Here is a 19,186-nt window from a genome sequence, read left to right as displayed (position 1 = left end):
ACACATTGCTGCTGACAAATTTACAAAGGATAACAATTGATGCCCTGCTTTTAAGGCAGCTGCTCATCTGGAAGGTTGCCATTCATTTCAGTATAAAACATAGTAAAAAAGCTAACTCTGAACTTGTGGAGAGAATCAATCCACGTGAACAATTTACTGCTTCATTCTTTGTCAAAGTACCTTATAAAAGCAGGGGAGCTGTGAGCAGGGACCTGTTTTATAATACGGCCTGCTGGGAAATTTTAATACAAAAGGAGATAAAAGTTTCAATTTCTTTTTCACACATTCATGTTTGCGTGCTGTCTTCTGGGTTCAGGCTGGTTCAAACTAATTAATTTGATGTTTTTCCTGCACGTGATTTTTGAACCTTTTACACAAAAGCCTCCACGTAAACTAAGAAATTACTAGTCTTTGTTTCTAAAATGAATAAAAATCGGGGGTTTGAGGAAATCAAGGTGACTAAAAAAGTTAAGTAATTGTGGCGTGTAGTTTTGAATCATGTAAAACTTTTAGAAGTTTAGAAGTTTTACAATTGTAGATTTAATGTGAAGTTTTGACACCCAACCTCATGTTAGCTTTACAAATGAAAAAACATATTAATTTTTAATGGCAAATATTATCAGACAAAGATTCCCCACTCAATAACTGTAGAAAATTAGCTGCAGATTGTTCATATGTTCTCAGTTTTTCACAGTGACAATTCATTTAAACTCAGTATTATACCTCTGCCATCAGTGGTGTAGCCAGGTCCCAGAGGACACATCTTCTTGTACTGGGTGGTCCCTGGCAAGGGGCAGAGCTCACAGTTGGTGCCCCAACCTCTGCCTCCATCACAGCAACACTCGGACTTGGTCACCAGGTTCCTGTTACTAGAAGTCATCTGACACAGAGTGGTCAGAACTTCAGTGAAACAGAAGCCCTCCCGGTTATCTGCAGGGTGAGAGAAACAGGGGAAAGAAACCTGAGTGCCAGACAGAGAGCACACCAAGGAAAGCAAACCAAACCACCCAGACAGGATCTGGGCCTCAAACACCAGACATATATAGATAACCCATACTGCCCTATCACTACTGCCTATAAGGAGGAAGATAGACTTGGAACCAGGATGCTTACAGAGTCCCCCTGGAGTTTTTCTCACTGAGTTCCGCACATCACTGCTATCCAGAAGTATAAATTTAGACAAGGGAGGAAGGCTTTTAAAGCATTTCCATGTCCCTATCTTGATAGTAACAGACACATGTTTTTTTACGAGACTGAACACGTCATGGAAAAAGTTAAATTCCCACCAAGGCAAAAAAACAACACTTTTTTCCTTTATCAGACAAGATTCAATCAAATAAAAAAATAAATAGGATGGCAATAAACCAGATTTTCTTTTTTTATCCTAAATTAAAAAAGCTTGACTATGTCAAACTCAATATTATTAATATTATTAAACTGCTAAGTATTTTGAGTGATTACTCAATCCATGACCCTTTTTCAGTGTCTGGAACTTTCTTTTCAACCTTTGAACTCCTGAACTGTGTCCCAGTATTATGAATATCCAATATATAATATATATATATCCAATTTGAGTCAGAGATGTTATCAGAGATGTACATACAGAAATAAGAAGACATTATTTACAAGTGATTTTTTGTTTACAGCTTGATTTTCAACAGGCCGACTTCATACAAGAAGCCTGCACTGAACAAATTGCAGTAAACCAAAATAAAGAGGCGGTAAGGACAATACAGATCCTGATAAAAAACTCACACTGAACTCAAATGAATACAAAGTTATAGCACAGTGAAAATAAAACATGTAAGAGCAGGATGTATAAATTGATAAGAACGTACATACCGATACATTCTGTCTGCGTGGGGTTAGCAACGAATCCTTGGTCACATTTGCAGCGGTAGCTTCCAACTGTGTTCTCACAGCGGCCGTTCTTACAGATACCTGGTTTGGCTGTACACTCATTCAGGTCTAACACACACACACACACACACACACACACACACACACACACACACACACACACACACACACACACACACACACACACACACACACACACACACACACACACACACACACACACACACACACACACACACACACATAGTGTAAAGTTAAAATGGACATCATTGTTGCACAGGATTTTCCGGTATATGTCAGATTTAGTTAAACGAAGTCGAGGTGTACGTTTATCCATGGGGTCCACACATTATACACCCTCAATATTTGCTTAACATCAGTTTAAAATTGTGCCAAAAATGGGGAGAATTCAGTGTCCAGAAGAGTTTTACTTTTCTGAGTTTGTCAGATGGCTCAAATTCATTGTGTGACATTAACAAATGTCCACAAAAAATTTTTAAATGAAAGAAACTCTTAACATATAATGAAATCTAAATTACCCTACTAGATTTGTATTATTTATTTTTTTAATTAGTAGATGAGGATCAAAGCAGATTTATTTTATGCAAAATAAAGCCAGGATGAGGTTTATAATTCTCTATGGTGAGATAATATGATAATTACCCATGCAACCGTCTCCGCTGGGCTGGCGTGTGTATCCAGGTAAACAGATGCACATGTATGTACCAATCAGGTTCTTGCAGGTCATGCCTCTGCTGGCACAGTCGTCTATACCATCTTCACACTCATTCTGGTCTGGAAGACAAGTGGCATACGGAGATTGAGAGGATGCAGAAATCTGAAGAAGTCTATCTGTGTGTATGCATCTGCAGAAATCACACCAGAGATGTAACACAGACACTCATATACACTGCAGCACTCAAGAGTTTAATCTAAGCACCCAATCTGACAAAGTGCCAACAGGTGTGTAGTGGGAGAGTTGGTGGTCTGTTTGTAGCTCCAATGTAAACTGTGACGCTATAGACACTGACAGGTTCCACCTGTCTCTGTGCTTCCCTCCAAATACAACCGTTGCTATGGTGCCCGAGCTATCTGAGAGAGCAGAGGTGTAAACAGTGACTCAAACAGTTACAGTTTTTAGAGTGTTTTAAGATCATCCCGGACAGAGAGCCTGACAGAGATAGTGTGTTATGTAACTTTATGGATGGGGCCAGCATGTCTCCATGTGGTACTCAGTTTATTGTCTTCCAACACTTTCCAGTAACTTGACCATGTCTGAGAAAGCTGAGTTTATGAAGTAGTAATTTTTGCTGTGGTACCTTTACACATCCTCTTGTCCTCACGCAGAACGTAGCCTGTGGGACATTTACACTCGTAGGAGCCGACCACATTCACACAGCGGAAGGCACACAGCAGAGGGTTCTGGGCACACTCGTTGATGTCTGGACAAGGAACAGAAAGCGATAAGTTACAAGACTGCTTGACAGACATGTGAGTTCAGATATAATTTCACATACCTTCACAGGTCATCATTGACCCAGGCTCGAAGCCCTCATCACACGCACACTCAAACCCGCCGATGACATTAGTGCATGTGCCGTTGCCACAGGGATTGCCGATGTCACACTCATTAGTGTCTGAATTGAAGAAAGTTACATAAACCCCCATTAATGTTAAATTAACATTTAACAGTTAAAAAGTTGAAAAAAACAACAACAGATGAAGCAAAACAGAAAATTAACTGACCTTCACATGTGAATCCACTGATGTCCAGGTGGTATCCCATGGGACATTCACAGCGGAAAGAGCCGTCAGTGTTGATGCACTGGCCATTAATGCAGGGATCGTTGAGGCACTCATCAATATCTATGATTAAAAATAACAACACCAAGTAAGATTACGTGTCACAACTACCACAGAGATACAGGACAGAGAAGACTCAGTGTTAATGGCATATATACCTTTTGGCTGGTCATCTGGCCCCCGTTGATATCCCTCATTACGACAGAGAAGGGGATACGCCTCTGGAACCAGGAGAAGTGGAAATTCATAAATACCACTGAATATCCGAAATAATTTTTCTCTTAAGCTTGCATGCACTTGACTGTTTTCCTGCATATATATGTTTTCTGTGTCTGATGAGAAGAATACCCACCCTCTCCTTTGCTGGGGCAGATTTCACAGGGATCTCCCCAGCCTTGACCAGGCATTCCAGTGCAGCAGCACGTCTCCTTGGAAGTGTTCTGAGGCTTTGGAGCCAGGCAGCGCCCATTCTCAAACTTGGTGTAGCAGTAGTTCACGCGGATATCTAAAGGGTTAACAAATAAACAGAGGATAAAAGTAGTGAACAGCAATGGAGGAAGTATCCAGATCCTGATACCATCCCGTCAAAAGACTTCAGCACAAGTCAGTCCTGAAAAATTCCCTTGTAACACCATTAGGTCATTATAACTAATGCATCAGTGTTACCAGCATTTCACTGTTGTAACTGAATGGACTTTATTTTAATGATGACTATTTTCATACCTAATTAACCTAGTGGCTATTGTCTCGATTAATGCATTCACTGTCTGGTTTTTAAAACTTGAGAATATAGAGAAAAATTATCATCCTAATTATCAAGACCTCAAAGCAACAGCTTCATCTTTGTTTTGTTCAATCAACAGTCTAATCCTGAAAATATTTCTTTAATTTTTTGGTGCATCTGTAGTGAGGATAGAGGCTGGCTAATTATCTCCACTCAGTGATCAATGTTTGTCTTATTCCCCCTGGACTAGGCCAGGCACTTACTTGTAATGAGAAGCATATGTCCGTGCTCTCCTGCTAGCACTGGCCTTCAGTGAACTCAACACAAATAAGCTTTCTGACCACCATAGATCACACACACACACATGCACACACACCTGGCTCAAAGGCAAAGATCACATACATGAACACCTGGTGCTGTGTTGAGAATGTCAAAGAGCGTCGTGTTACTTTCCGCCATGAAACCGATTTGTCAGCCTTTCTGCAAAAGAGATTGATGGTGCTCTGTGCGCAACCGTTGAGCAAGTGTGTGTGAGTGCATGCACATGTGCACCACCATCTGCAAGTGCATATCTCATTCTTCTTTTGTAGCATATACACTGGATATATGATATTGAAATTGTGCTTTTCCTGATATGCTCATGAATGCCAGGTCATATTTTTCCAAGTCAGAGACAGAATATAAAACAGAAAAGTAACATGAAAGTGTAAAAGATGAATACCTAAGTTTAGAAATAAATCAATAAATCCACTGACAGTGGTGACACAATCTGAAGGTGGTGAGTGCGGTGACAGATATTTAGTGGTCATGATTCTGCAAATTTGCAAAACCACTACATCATTATAATTTAAAACATATCATTAATTAGAGTCCTAGCAGCTGAATGGTTACAACACATACCATATACTGTCATTGCAATATCCCAAGTAAAGCTCCAGCCAAGGACCAATGTTGCATGTCATCCCCCACTTTCTCCCCCCATGTTTCTCCATCTATTACCAGTATAAACTAAGAAAAAATATATTAATTGGGTTGCCTATATCCTCAGCACATGTGTGTCTCTTTGGTACGTCTGTGTTATTAAAGATTGCCCTCATGACCATATTTGACTTGTTGATAGGTTTGTTGGTTTCTTTACATTTTCCTTGTTTTCCATGTTTCTCTTTAGTGCAAGAGGAGACAAACTGTGGGTGTGGAAGATGTATCTGTTGGACTATAAAGCTTATTACACACTAAATAAGGCATTCTTAATCTTACAAAAGAAAACTCGAATGCATAAACTGTTCAGGAAACGGTAGCACATCTTTGATGGAAACTGTAGTGTAACTGACTGAATATATTTGCTGACTTCAACACTATCACTATTTGTTTTTCAGGATTTACCAGTATGCCATAATGTAACTTATTGTTAAAAAGATCATTGTTCAACAGAAACAGTAAAATTTTGCTTTAATATAGCATTCATGTAAAGTGAAAAAAAGATCCTAAGACATACTTGTGCATGACAAAATGTGTAGTTAGCACATATTAATAGTTTATTTTGGAAAATTTAAACCTGTTGATCTATTCTATTCTGCACAGCTATGAGGAAAATAATGTATAATGCATATAAATCGTAATTCATAATGTTGTTACTCTCTTTATAGAGAAGGGTTGCTATAGGTTTATGGCTGTAGAAATGATATGTGCACATAAAACCTGGACATGATTTTCATCACGGTTGTCATCATGAATTTCTTCATTGTCTATTTTTTATTTTTATTTTTTTTAACAAAAACAAGAGTTTTCTCAGTAGGACGGGCTTTGTCCTTGTCAAGAAACCTTGATCTCCTTTACTGCCAATGTTGCTCACTCTCCACCCAGCTACATCTGTTTATCCCCCAACCTTCAGTCGAGCAGCACTTCAGAGACTGCAGAGGAAAGTAAAAATTCAAACTGCAAGCTGCCTCACTGAACTGATGATGTCATCACTTCAGTGTTTGGAGAGGGAACTCCCTAACAGAGGACTCAGCGTGCCCCCACCCAACCCAAAAACACACATATGTACATAAACACACACACACACACACACACACACACACACACACACACACACACACACACACACACACACACACACACACACACACACACACACACACACACACACACACACACACACACACAAGTGAGGAAATGGAAAAGTGATCTGTTCAGAGCCACCCCTGGCCTTGTTGAGGCAGCAGCAGTTGAACCAGCTGGAACACAGTGTGCTATCATGAAAAAGCAGGAAAAGTCTAACACCACTGACTGCTGCTTAGTCTCTTCTAGTGCTTGCTTTGCACTGTAAAGTTAGTGCATAACATATGTCATTGCTTCTTTTCCACTCCCTCCACACTGCTCCCCCTACACACACACACACACACACACACACACACACACACACACACACACACACACACACACACACACACACACACACACACACACACACACACACACACACACACACAGGATTACCTAAACATCTGCGTCCAGAGGCAGAGAGCTGGAAGCCTTCGGGACACAAGCAGGTGAAGCTTCCTTCAGTGTTGGAGCAGGTTCCAAATGTACAGATCTCAGGCAAGTGGGAGCACTCATCAATATCTGACACACAAAGCGGAACGACATCAATCACCACATTCAATTTACAAATCAAATCCATTAAAACCATTTTACCATTTAAAATTTTTCCTCGAACCACCACAATAGCTGCAGGGATGAAGTCATACTTCTATGTCATTATCTATTCAAATGTGATAAAGCAGAATGTAATCTAACTGATGAATAATTGGATGAAGGCATACTGTATTATCTGTTATAGCCTAAGCGTCACGTGTTCACTAATCACAATGAGCAGCTGCTGCTGATGCTGAGAATTCAGTGCTGTTCCTCGCTGCTTCCAGGAACAGAGCACAAAGCAAGAATGTGTTGAAGTCTGCCGAATATCTCTTCATCAGCCCCACTGTATACACAGTCCAAGTGTTCTGGCTCGGGCCCACTCTCACGTGTGAAAGGGAGAAGAAGGGTGTGTGTGAAGAGATGGAGTAGGCGACAAAGCTGATTCTCTTCTTGTACAGCTCAGCAGAGCTAGTCTGAGCTGTGATTTGTGCATGTATCTTCGTGTGTGTGTCTGCATCGCTTGAGGTGGGATTTGCCCCTGTATGCAGATATTTCATAATTTTTGAAAATTAGTTTGTACTCTACTAATTAGTTTTGACTCATTTTTATTGACTAAAGTGCAGAAAAGACTGGCCTTAAGCTGCTGTACCTTCACAGGTTTCCTCATGAAGATAGTAGCCAGGTGGGCAGATACACCTGTAAGAGCCATCCAGATTCAGACAAGTTCCTGCACCACATGTGCCGGGATTCACTGCACATTCATTAATATCTGAGAAATGAAGGGATATACAATAAAACAAACATGTATTACATCCAGAAAAACATAAAGAAAAATGAGAATGAATGGGGAATGAAAAGTGTCCGTTCTTTACCTGCACAGAATCTGCCGTCTAACGTGAGCTCGTAGCCATCATTGCAAATGCAGTGGAAGTTGCCCACTGTGTTCACACACTGCCCGTTTCGACACAGGCCCCTCTGCGTCGAACACTCATCAACATCTGATTAACACACAGACAACACAATACATCACATAAAGGCTGCAGCTCTCTCGCTTTCTCTCTTTTATTCACTCACGGCCACAGATGCACGCACCTATGCAGTCGCTGTTGTGTGAGTTCTGAAAGCCGGGGTAGCAGAGACAGTTGTAGGAGCCCACCGTGTTCTTACAGGTGCCGTTGCCACACGGTTGTCTCTCACACTCGTCCACGTCTGAAACCAGTTAGCAGCATCACAGTTTCATTTCAGATAGAACTCAGAAGTACTCAGCTAGCAGAGTAACAATGCTGAGAGCACATGTGAGAAGCAAAGAGAGAGCTGATAGGAACCAGCACAGCTTACCAACACACATTGACTGGTCCCGAGTTGTTTTGAAGCCATTGGGGCAGATGCAGCGGTAGCTCCCCAGATTATCAATGCACTGCCCGGGATTGCAAATACCAGGGTTTTCAAGGCACTCATTACGGTCTGAAAGAGGATGAAAATAAACATTACTCTGAGTGAAATGTAAAACTCAATATGACATGTGTAACACATTTGTTGGATCTCTAAATATAAATATTATTATCACTGAGTCTTTGTCGTCACATTCCCTTCTATCACAGGCATTATACTCGGTATTGCATACCACATCCTATTAATCATGTCAAAATTATACTTATTTTTTCTGCATGAAAATTGCATCTTTTTGTCTCCAGTTCTGTATAGAAAAAAAGCTCTGTAAGTGTGAGCATACATTCTGACCGCCTTGCACTACCAGCCCATAATTTTGCTTCCCCACTGTTGTTAAATCAGATTCTTGCTTCAAATCAAGTGGCAACCTACCGTGATGTTACCCATGTGTGACTGGCCATTTTGAAGCCTCAAGTCTGGCATTTTGACTCCATCTTTGTTTTTTGAAACCAGAACTGACAATATTTGGATTAGTTGGAGGTGGATCTAACTGAGGAGTCGAGGACACTATGCATCGCCTACCCGGCAACCTGAGCGCACCCCAGACATACCACTGGGAGGGATCCAAGGACCACCATAACACTGATCAGAGGGAGTGAATTTAGCAAATGACACTATTATGATTTGTGGAAAAATTACGTGCATTAACATGCTGCTAAATCCTATATGCTGCTCTTTTAGTAACTATTTAGTTATTTGTCATAAGCCACAAATAATCACTAATAGGATCCTGTATTTATTGCTTCATAGGAAACTGGCCATGAACTCTGTTGCATGATACCACAATAACTGTATTATGTGATGCCAGTGTAATATGATTAATATTTAATTAAAGCCTGTCATCAATGTAGGTTATTATCTGCAGCCACAGTTTGAGTTTCCTCTCACTGGAATCTGAGCATGTTTTGCTGTTGAGACTTGCATAAAGAGCAGGAAGCAAAACAGGATGTTGATTTAGCATTTACTTATCGGTTAAGACTCTCCAAACTGACAGCAGCAAGTTTCAGATATGTGGGGAGCACATGTTTAACAGCTCAACACATGCTTCACATTCTCTCCTCCTTAATAACAAGCCCGCCATGAAGAATCCTTCCTCAGCCCGGGTGTCACTGTGCTGCCTCTGGTGCTTTATCTTTGGCATAGAGATGACAGACAATGTGTAGTTTAAAGAGTTTCATGATTTTGATACAATAGCTTGGAGATGCAGGAGAGCATCAGGCCACAGAGGGACCCAGAGAAGTCAGCCTCATTCTCATGGAAGGCTGCTACTTCTAATCTTTTCTCCAATTCTATTCCATGTTTCCACCAATTCTTGTAATCCTCACTAAAGTCATTTAAGGAGTTGATTAAACTGATGTAGGCTGAATGAACACTGACAACCATGCATCACATCAGTAAAATGCTGTATAATCTGAGTGCCGCTGACATCTTTTAACCTTTCAGCTCTTTAAAAGGTCATAACTGATCACCAACACAGCCTTACCGAGACACTGTCCAGTGGGCGTCAAGCGATATCCAGGCTTACACTCGCAGCGGTAGCTTCCCGGCATGTTCAGACAGGCTGCGTTCTGCTGGCACACCGGACCATTCTGACACTCATCGATGTCTGACAACAACAGGGACACAGGTCCTCAGAGACAGACATCTACCAATAACACTTTTACAGAGAGGGTTTAAATACAAAAAGACTGACATTAATGAAATAACCTACGTCTCACCTTCAGTAGAAGCTCACGACTTACCTTCACAAATAAGCAGCTTGTCATTGTAGATGAAGCCAATGGGGCACTCACACCTGAAGCTGCCAATCATGTTGATGCACACCCCATTCTCACACACTCCTGGGATTTCCCTGCACTCATCAATATCTATCACGAGGAAGACATAAAAGGACAAGATAAGAAAATAAACTTTTCTTCTCATTACATAAACCTCTGAATGGGAAAATCTTACCAATGACTCGGCCAGTGGTGATGTCGATATAATATCCTGGTCTCTCACTGCCACACAGGATCGCAAACTCATCTGAGTGCACATAAGATATGATGTTATGAGAACTTATTTTTAGTTCCTTTTTCTCCCTACACTAACATGTGCAAGAATACACTGTATATGTACGAGACCTCACCAGTGCTGGGCACAGGGCACCGCTCACAGGGTTTATTCCATGCACGGCCGATGTTGTAGGAGCAGCAGCACATCTTTTTGGTCATGTTGAAGGTCAGCTCCCCGTCACACGTCCCATTGTCAGAGTAAAAGTTCCTGTAGCAGTAGCTCTTCCTCATGTCTGTGTGTTTGTAGAAAAGACGGAGAACGTTCAAGCGTCACTGCATGACATTAATGTTTCGCTGATTGATACAGTCACGAAGTTGCAACAGACGTACCCATGCAGTTGTTCCCTCCATTGACCTGCATGTAGTCCACAGGGCAGATGCAGGTGTAGTTCCCAATGGTGTTGTAGCACTGGCCTGGGCCGCAGATACCTGGTCGCTCACACTCGTTGATATCTGCACACAGAGAAAAGCAGACAAACAGTCTATGATAAATGTTTGATTTACATTCCTTTAGTTAAGGTTCAATACAACTTATTTTCTTAATTAAATCTCAAACTTAGCAATAAATCTTGATGCAAATTTCGTATGTGGAGGAACGGGAGAACTGGTTGCTAAATATCATGATCGCTGTCCTTCACCTTTATTGCTTCCATCATTTCATCACTTAAACATCAAATTTAAAGGGAATGAACATTTTCGACTTAAGTCACATCTTTTTATTGGACTGTTCTTTCTCTGGGCATGTTTGTATTATACTGTGTCTGCATCGAAGTGCGCAATAATTAACGAATTCACCATCACCTTATGCACCAACTACAAGAGGATACTTGGTAGAATTTGCTTTTCATACCTCTTCATTTCCTATAATTTGTGTTTTGTGAAATAGCTTCCCTTATTCCCCTCCCCTCCCTTCCCCTCCCCTCCCCTCCCCTCCTCTCCTCTCCTCTCCTCTCCTCTCCTCTCCTCTCCATTTCTGTTTCTCTTTTCTAAACACCCATCTCATTCATCTTTTCCCCCCTATCTTTCATTCTTCCGTTTCCCCCTCCCTCTGTCATCTCAGGCCCGTCTACAGGGGACTCAGTGTACTTCCCTGAGGAGAGGGCTGACCACATCAGAGCTACGCTCCTCTGGACACAGTTAGGTGCTCAGCTGTCTCATCATCCTGACTGAGCTCTGCTGGGTTAGCAACAGACGGCAACTAGAGCAGACACATATTGAGCTAGAATGAGCTGCAGTGTTGTCTCTATGGGACAAAATAATCCAATATTTCTCCGTCTTTTTTTGCTTTCAGTGCTTTTTTCCTCTCTCTCTTTCTCTCCGTGTGCCGTTGAATGACGGCCACGGCGGCTGGACTCAATTTCCTTCCCACTGCAACGTCCCGGGGCGAGAGCTGCAGAGTGATAGGTCACCTGTGTGTTCATGTGTTTGCACCGAGATGCACGTGCGTGTTTAATACCTTCACAGACTCTGGTTTCCGTGTTGAGGGCATAGCCTCTTGGACATTCACACTGGAAACTGCCAAAGGTGTTGATGCACTGTCCTCCCTGGCACAAGCCCGGCAGCTCCTGGCACTCATTGATGTCTGCCAGAGAGAGAAGGGAAACACTCAGTGGTATTGTGAGTGTGTGTGTGTGTGTGTGTGTGTGTGTGTGTGTGTGTGTGTGTGTGTGTGTGTGTGTGTGTGTGTGTGTGTGTGTGTGTGTGTGTGTGTGTGTGTGTGTGTGTGTGTGTGTGTGTTAACTGCGAGTGTGAATGGACAGGGGCCACCTCATACAAACACATAATAGCATGCGGCTGTCTGACCTTCCAAGATGACAGTGATGGGGTTTGGTCTGAAGCCTTCTCCTCCAGGACACAGCGTCTTGTACTCAGCTGTAACACACAACAAAACACCAACTCACATTAAACAGCAAGAACAACACAACACACAAATCAAGGTTGTTTTATTGCAGGATTTGGTAGCTGACTGATAGTGAGACGAATTAAATCACATGCACGATCACGTAAAGTGCTTTGAAAGAAAATAAATATCTGGTTATTGACTTGTTTCATTTCACTCTTTGTTGTGCTTTTTCTGTCCAGCCGTCTCAGAGTTATCCACAGAGCCAAGTGGACCGGACATGACTGCAGCTATTCAGAATTTCAACGCAAAGAGAAAAAGGTTGTGTTCTTGTCATAGAAGCAAGCATTTCCTTGAGCTGAAAAGGATGACTCATTCCCTGTAATGTTTTGAACCATCTGTTGGCAATTTCCAAGTAAGTTGCATAAAGCTGTCTCATCTTTACCAGCAACAACAATTACACCAAACACACATTGCATGACAAGAGAAGGCAGAATTTCCATGCTTCTATTTTAGCAGAGCAGCTAACTCACACCTTTATTAGGCATGATTTACATTGGTATATTTATACACTTGCATTATGATTGTGATTTTAAATGTTACTGGTAGTTTACATAGAAATAAAACCCTCATCCTCCTTCAGGGAGCTTAAAGGCAAGTGCCAACTGACTGACTGATTTGCTCCGCCTCATGATGATACAAAACAACTAACAGAAGGAGTCGACAGGGTTGCTGATTAAATCCAGTGGTCTTATACTTTGATCTTATACTTTGCCAGGCAGTGACATTGAACATATTTTTTTTTAAACCACATTTCAAAACAGAGTCCAAGCCTACCCAACTCCAACACTCACATTTTTTCTTTCAGTGATGGTGGACAGTGTAGAGCTAGAAAATGAAACATTAAGACAACTAAGCCTGCATAAACTGAAAGAATTCAAGACAAAAATATACAAGACAAACTACAAACAATTTTATCATACTAATATTTATTCTCTTGTAAGTAAATAATAATAGCATCTAAATGTAATTACTTATCACTTCTACCCCTGAGAAAATCAGCGAGTAATAGTTGACCAGATGCTACAGTGAGTCAACTATACATATATATTAACACCGTCAGAGTAGTCATGAAAATATCAATAGACAGTTAAGCTGCAGAACTAGGCTGCGTGTTTTGGCTGTACAGTATGCTTCTGGCTACAAGTCACAAATCTTTCAATTGAACTTTCATAATGAATGCAAAATCGAAGTAACTAAGTGTTGACTCACTTGAGTTGACAGAGGGGCATGATTCACACGGATTTCCCCAGCCCTGGCCCAGAGAGCAGCAGCAGGACGCCTTGGAAACACCAACGCCGATTTCATTGGAGCAGTCCAAACTCTCTGACGCATCTCCTCGTGGACGAACATTCAGATAGCAGCTTCCAGAGCGAGTGTCTGTATACACACACACGCTTATATATAAACAGGTATTGATACACATGATAAACTAGGACCAAATGTCGACAATGTGTAGTGAGAACTTGGTGAGTCTCACCTACACAGCCCACCCGAGTGGGGTTGAGTTCAAAGTCTGCTGGACAGTTACAGTGGTAGCCTCCAGGGATGTTGACACACATTCCATTGATACAGATGGTCGGGTCGGCACATTCATTGATATCTGAGAAAGAAAAGACAAAGCAACAGTCAATTAAATGCTTCCATCTCCACAAAACTTCTGGCTGCTCTGCACTGGCTGCCTGTAACACACAGGTTTGACTTTAAGCTCCTCCTTCTCACATACAAAGCTCTTAATGGGGTTGGACCGAGTTACATGGCTAACTCTCTGGTTCACTAAGAACACCGAGATCATCTGCTGCTGGCTTATTGGAGGTTCCCAGCAACAGCTGAAAGAAAATTGAGGATTCAGCTTTTGTCAGCTACGCTCCAAAGCTGTGGAACAAACTACCTGTTAGATATCAGGGAAGCTGCTCAGTTAATACTTTTAAAAGAACAAAACATATCTCTTTACATCAGCCTTTAACTAGCTACTCTTGAAACTCTCTTGCACTTGAACTGCCACGCCTTTAAAATGCATATTGCTTATTTTATATTTGAACTCTCTTTGTGTTTAATTTGATGTATTTTATCTGTTTCTTATGCATTTCATCTGTTCTCATGCATCTCGTTTCTTTTCTATATTTTTAAATGTTCCTTTATATCTGTTTTAATGTGAAACACTACATGTAATTCTCCTGCTGTAAAGCACTTAGAGCTGCATTTCTTTTATATGTGTTTATATGTGTGGGCTATACAAATAAAGTTTATTATTATTAAAACATATGAAAGTTGTCTTGTTTTTGTCAAGAAATAATTATTTGCCACAACAGCAAAGAAAGGAGCAGTGACTTGCCTTTTTTATCTCACAGGAGATGAGGGCTGTCCCTCCCTTCCTTTTAGATTCTTTCAAATTTCCTCAGTTCCTTGGGGCATTAACAGAGCAGCTGTGTTGGTGTTGACTGGTCTTACCTGTGCAGTTGCCTCCACTCCTGTCCAGTTCATAACCAATGTTACATTCACATCTAAAAAGTCCTGGGATATTCTGGCAGCGTCCGTTGACACAGATGCCAGCGAAGGTACATTCGTCTATGTCTGTAAAAGAGACGGGAAGAGAGAGAGAGAGAGAGAGAGAGAGAGAGACCCAGCTGTGAGGGATTAGTGGATCATGGGATCATGGTGGAAAATTGGCAGCCAGCAGTAGGAAGTGAAGGCCGCTCACCTCTGCTACAGAATGACAGTTCTGGGGCAAAAAAATGCCCAGACATATCCAGACAGACTCACACACATACACTCTCAGAGCTGAGGCCAAGGTTACGAAATTGTGCTCTTCCACATCATTAGACTCTGCACAAGTCATTACTGTCCAGTCTTGGCTGAGTTGAGGCAGCAAGGACTGGACAGGTTATTTCAGGCTGTTTGACACATGAGCACAATGAGGTCAGTCTGCTCATTCAATTGAATCCAGCAATGCCTTATCACTGTAAGCAGGAATCCCACTTGTCTGCTACCAATCATGAATGTGTTCATATACGACTCTACAGTAGCAGTTATTCAAGTCTACATCCAAGCTTAATACTTTATTATACAAATATAAATCCAACAAACCAATTAAAGCATCCCTAAAAAGAACTGCTGTCTATGGGATTCCTTAATGTGTCAATCACCCAGGTTAGGAATCTAGATATATCTGAAAGGAACACGCAGCTCATGCATCTCAAACGATGACTCGAAAAGAATAAAAGTTTCCAGTCTTTATCAAGTTCCTCTCTCCAAGTCCACATTTTTTCTGCATCAGGAAATCTCAAATATTGATCTCTCTTTAACTGTACAACATGGACTCTTGCCCAAGTAATAAATAACCCAAGACAACATTGAAGTGTGTGACCACTCAACCTTGCATAAACATATAATGGCTGTTAGCACACTAGCTAACAAACACATAGGATAGAACAGCTGTGATCAGTCTTCATCTGCAAATGTGACCTCTCACGAAAGCATAATAAAAAGCATTTGTCTGACCAGCTGAAGTCTCTGATAGCTAATAGAAGACAACTTGTGCTGTATTCTGCCTTGTCAGCAATCAAAGAGGTTTCTGTTTTTCAATATTTTTGTCGATAATATTTCTCAAGATCTATTGTTGTTGTCAGTCCCATAGAAATACTTGAAAACTACTTTGATTGTGAGCATATTGTGTCCTTCACTTGTCCAGAATACTTCCATTTGAAGGCAGCATCTGTTTAGATCGGTTGTTTCTCCAAACAGGAAAACAAACAAGTAACACCAGACTTCTCTGAATCGTTCAGCGTAATTTAGGATGTGGGCAGCGATTCAGGCTCTGGAACCAGGAAAGTGTGGAAGAGCAGCGTGGTATTGACTTACCCTCGCAGGCCTTGCCGTCAGAAGTGGCGATGAAGCCCATGTCACATTCACAGCGGAAGCCTCCTGGCAGATTCAGACAGTGGCCACTTTCGCAGAGGTTGCCGTTCTCTGCACACTCATCGCTGTCTGCAGTGGCGATCACAAAAACACACACACACACACACACACACACACACACACACACACACACACACACACACACACACACACACACACACACACACACACACACACACACACACACACACACACACACACGGTCCGTAAACACAAAATGTATCTTATAAACAGACAAAATGGGTTTTAAGATAGTGGTTTGTATGTGACCTGAGCAGTAGAATCCATCTCCAGAGAATCCATCCTTGCACGCACAGCGATATGAGCCCATGGTGTTGAGACAGTCCGCATTGTTGCTGCACATGTGTGTCCCATTCGAACACTCATCCAGGTCTGAAACACATCAAATGCATTAGTCCATCTGTCAAAACCTTTGGACCATATCTGCCTCATAATCTAAATGTATTAATAGCTGGGCACTATAGTTTTAAATAAACGTTACACAAACAGGAATAAATAGTGGATTTTTGAAGGACTATTATTGGACGTGGATTAATACAAATCAGTATTTACAGCACCAGAATTCTGTTTGTGGAACTGACTAAAAAAAAAAAAAAAAAAAACTGTTTATGCATAGATTTTAATGGCGGAACATGTCAGTCAGTGCATCAGTGTACATCATTTATCATTTCAGACTGGAAGCTACATTAATAGTTAGTAGATAGTTAATAGCATCACCTCATTTCAGACTAAATTTTCATTCATTTTTCTAGGTTTTTGAATCACATTCCTGTCCTTACAAGATTTTCTCAACTTAAATTTCTTAGAAACTGACAAAACATTACAGAAGTTCAAACTCCTGCCATTTCTATGCATCACTGTATGAAGGTTGTGTATACACTACTGATCACGTGTGCTATTTCAGTGGACCCATTGAGCGGCAGCGTTTACCTGTGCATTTGAGGCCGTTGCCGATCCACCCTGGAGCACAGTTGCACTTGAAGCTGCCAGCTGTGTTGGTACAGGTTGCATGTCTGTCACAGTTATGGGCTCCAATCTCACACTCGTTGATATCTGACAAAGAGGAGACAAACAGGAAGCTGTATGAAGAAAAGTAAACACTGCTCTGATGGTCTGATGATTTGGGTCTGTCTTCTTCATTCCAGCAGGGGCTCCTGGCACTGTGGAGCGAGTTGATGCTCAGTTTGAATTGTATCGAGACAGCAGCAGGAGACGACAGAACTAAATCTTTCTGGCTTACTGTCTTCATCAATGGAAAGCTGTATTTCAGAGCAGAAGGCACAGAGACATCCTCATGATCTCTGATACCAATAGACTTCCTTTTTTTTTTTTTATTTAATGAGCAGAGCCAGTCTCTGGATTTTCATTGTTCAAGAGCTGTAAAAAAAAAAGGCCTAGAGGGAGAATGATATCCTAATGCTAATCGCTAAGGCCTTGTAATGTCTGCACTGTCTGAGCTGTATTTCTGAGGTTATTTTAGGCAAAGATTTCCCTCTTCACCACTAGACCCTCAAACTCTGCACCTCTCGTAAAAGGCTTTTGTAACAGAGACATTACAGACGCTCATGTTCGGTTTTCTCACCACCCCAGATGTCAGGTTTGGAAATCTCATCTTTCCAAAACATAATTTCAATGAAAGTGTGGTAAGGGCGCCAACTCTACAAATAAACATTACCTCCCGGCAAAACTATGACAAATATATTTAGACTCTGCCAGTGGATGAAATATTGAGGTACTTAGTACAATACCTTTACTGCATGTGCTAACCTATTGTATGAGCAACATAAAATTAATGTGAACAATTAGTGGCAAATGTGAAAATGTTCCCTGTCCATTAAGCTGTTTATATTTTGTAGGATCCCTATGAAGCTGCTGGTGGTGATAAGATCCTCTAAGCATGGCTGTTGATCTTCAGCTCTGCTACATGGTACAATGGAAAAACGCTGCATGGGGCTACAACACAACAATGACCACTGCTAGTCTGAAACAAAACACCCCTGTGACCAACACAATACCTGGCCTTGAGCCTGAGGACTGAGTGTTACAAGCCTTGATAGCAATACTGCAGAAATGTGTGTGTTCATGTGGTGTGTCCCTGCAGATCAAGAGAAGCTATGCAATGAACTCGATCAAGATGTTAGGATTTATCAACCCATGAGACACACTCCTCTCTGTGCGTCTGTCTCTGTGAGGGTAGTAATTCAAAACACTGTCAATTAGAGATTAGCACTGCTGGTTTACAGTCTTCCTGAGGAGAAGGCATGGTATATTTACACTGCATCTGATGACAGGGTTAATGTGAGGCCTGGGAGCAAATGAATCTCTCTGGATTACAGACGGAATTAACGATCATTTCCACTGAGCTTTTGATGACAGAAAGAGCACAACAAACACACACACACACACACACACACACACACACACACACACACACACACACACACACACACACACACACACACACACACACACACACACACACACACACACACACACACACACACACACACACACGTAGAAATTCGAAGTGCAAACAAGGGTTGTTCCATGCGAGAAGCGTGTCAGCGATTATAGCTGGTGTCAAAGAAGACGTTTGATTAAACTGGGATAATGTATGACAGATGAAAAAAAAAGGTTTGAAAAGGGATAGTAGACATTTACACATCTGCCTACCTGACTGTCTAGCTGCCTCCCAGTTTGTATAGTTGCCAGATCGAATGTCTGTTTATCTGCTTAACTTTCTGTCTCTCTGTCTGCTTGTGTATCCTGATATATGTCTGACATTCATAAGCCAGCATAGATGTAGTGCTGCTGGAG

At 41.5% G+C, this 19,186-nt stretch overlaps 1 protein-coding gene across 1 annotated transcript in view; it reads right to left on the bottom strand.

Annotated features, from left to right (window-relative positions):
- The window catches only part of fbn1 (fibrillin 1), a 61,342-nt gene that overhangs the window by 7,774 nt on the left and 34,382 nt on the right, over positions 1-19,186 (bottom strand). Inside the window, exons 34-59 of the mRNA XM_069705698.1 lie at positions 17,300-17,422; positions 16,619-16,741; positions 16,292-16,417; positions 14,882-15,004; positions 13,911-14,033; positions 13,643-13,810; positions 12,334-12,402; positions 11,987-12,112; positions 10,861-10,983; positions 10,605-10,763; positions 10,430-10,501; positions 10,219-10,344; positions 9,960-10,082; positions 8,366-8,491; positions 8,120-8,236; positions 7,900-8,025; positions 7,677-7,796; positions 6,887-7,012; positions 4,016-4,168; positions 3,822-3,884; positions 3,607-3,726; positions 3,378-3,497; positions 3,180-3,302; positions 2,524-2,655; positions 1,843-1,968; positions 724-930 (exon numbers count right to left, since the gene is read on the bottom strand). Of these exons, the coding sequence (XP_069561799.1) occupies positions 724-930; positions 1,843-1,968; positions 2,524-2,655; positions 3,180-3,302; positions 3,378-3,497; positions 3,607-3,726; positions 3,822-3,884; positions 4,016-4,168; positions 6,887-7,012; positions 7,677-7,796; positions 7,900-8,025; positions 8,120-8,236; positions 8,366-8,491; positions 9,960-10,082; positions 10,219-10,344; positions 10,430-10,501; positions 10,605-10,763; positions 10,861-10,983; positions 11,987-12,112; positions 12,334-12,402; positions 13,643-13,810; positions 13,911-14,033; positions 14,882-15,004; positions 16,292-16,417; positions 16,619-16,741; positions 17,300-17,422 (3,243 nt within the window). The remainder of the gene's footprint in view (positions 1-723; positions 931-1,842; positions 1,969-2,523; positions 2,656-3,179; positions 3,303-3,377; positions 3,498-3,606; positions 3,727-3,821; positions 3,885-4,015; positions 4,169-6,886; positions 7,013-7,676; positions 7,797-7,899; positions 8,026-8,119; positions 8,237-8,365; positions 8,492-9,959; positions 10,083-10,218; positions 10,345-10,429; positions 10,502-10,604; positions 10,764-10,860; positions 10,984-11,986; positions 12,113-12,333; positions 12,403-13,642; positions 13,811-13,910; positions 14,034-14,881; positions 15,005-16,291; positions 16,418-16,618; positions 16,742-17,299; positions 17,423-19,186) is intronic.

This window comes from Brachyistius frenatus, unplaced genomic scaffold (assembly GCF_029030835.1).
Source record: "Brachyistius frenatus isolate BFR_SWC_R1_liver_20210118 unplaced genomic scaffold, ASM2903083v1 Contig_58, whole genome shotgun sequence".
Taxonomy (NCBI): domain Eukaryota; kingdom Metazoa; phylum Chordata; class Actinopteri; family Embiotocidae; genus Brachyistius; species Brachyistius frenatus.
Note: the sequence above shows the minus strand (reverse complement) of the source record. Positions and strands in the feature narration are given on the sequence as shown.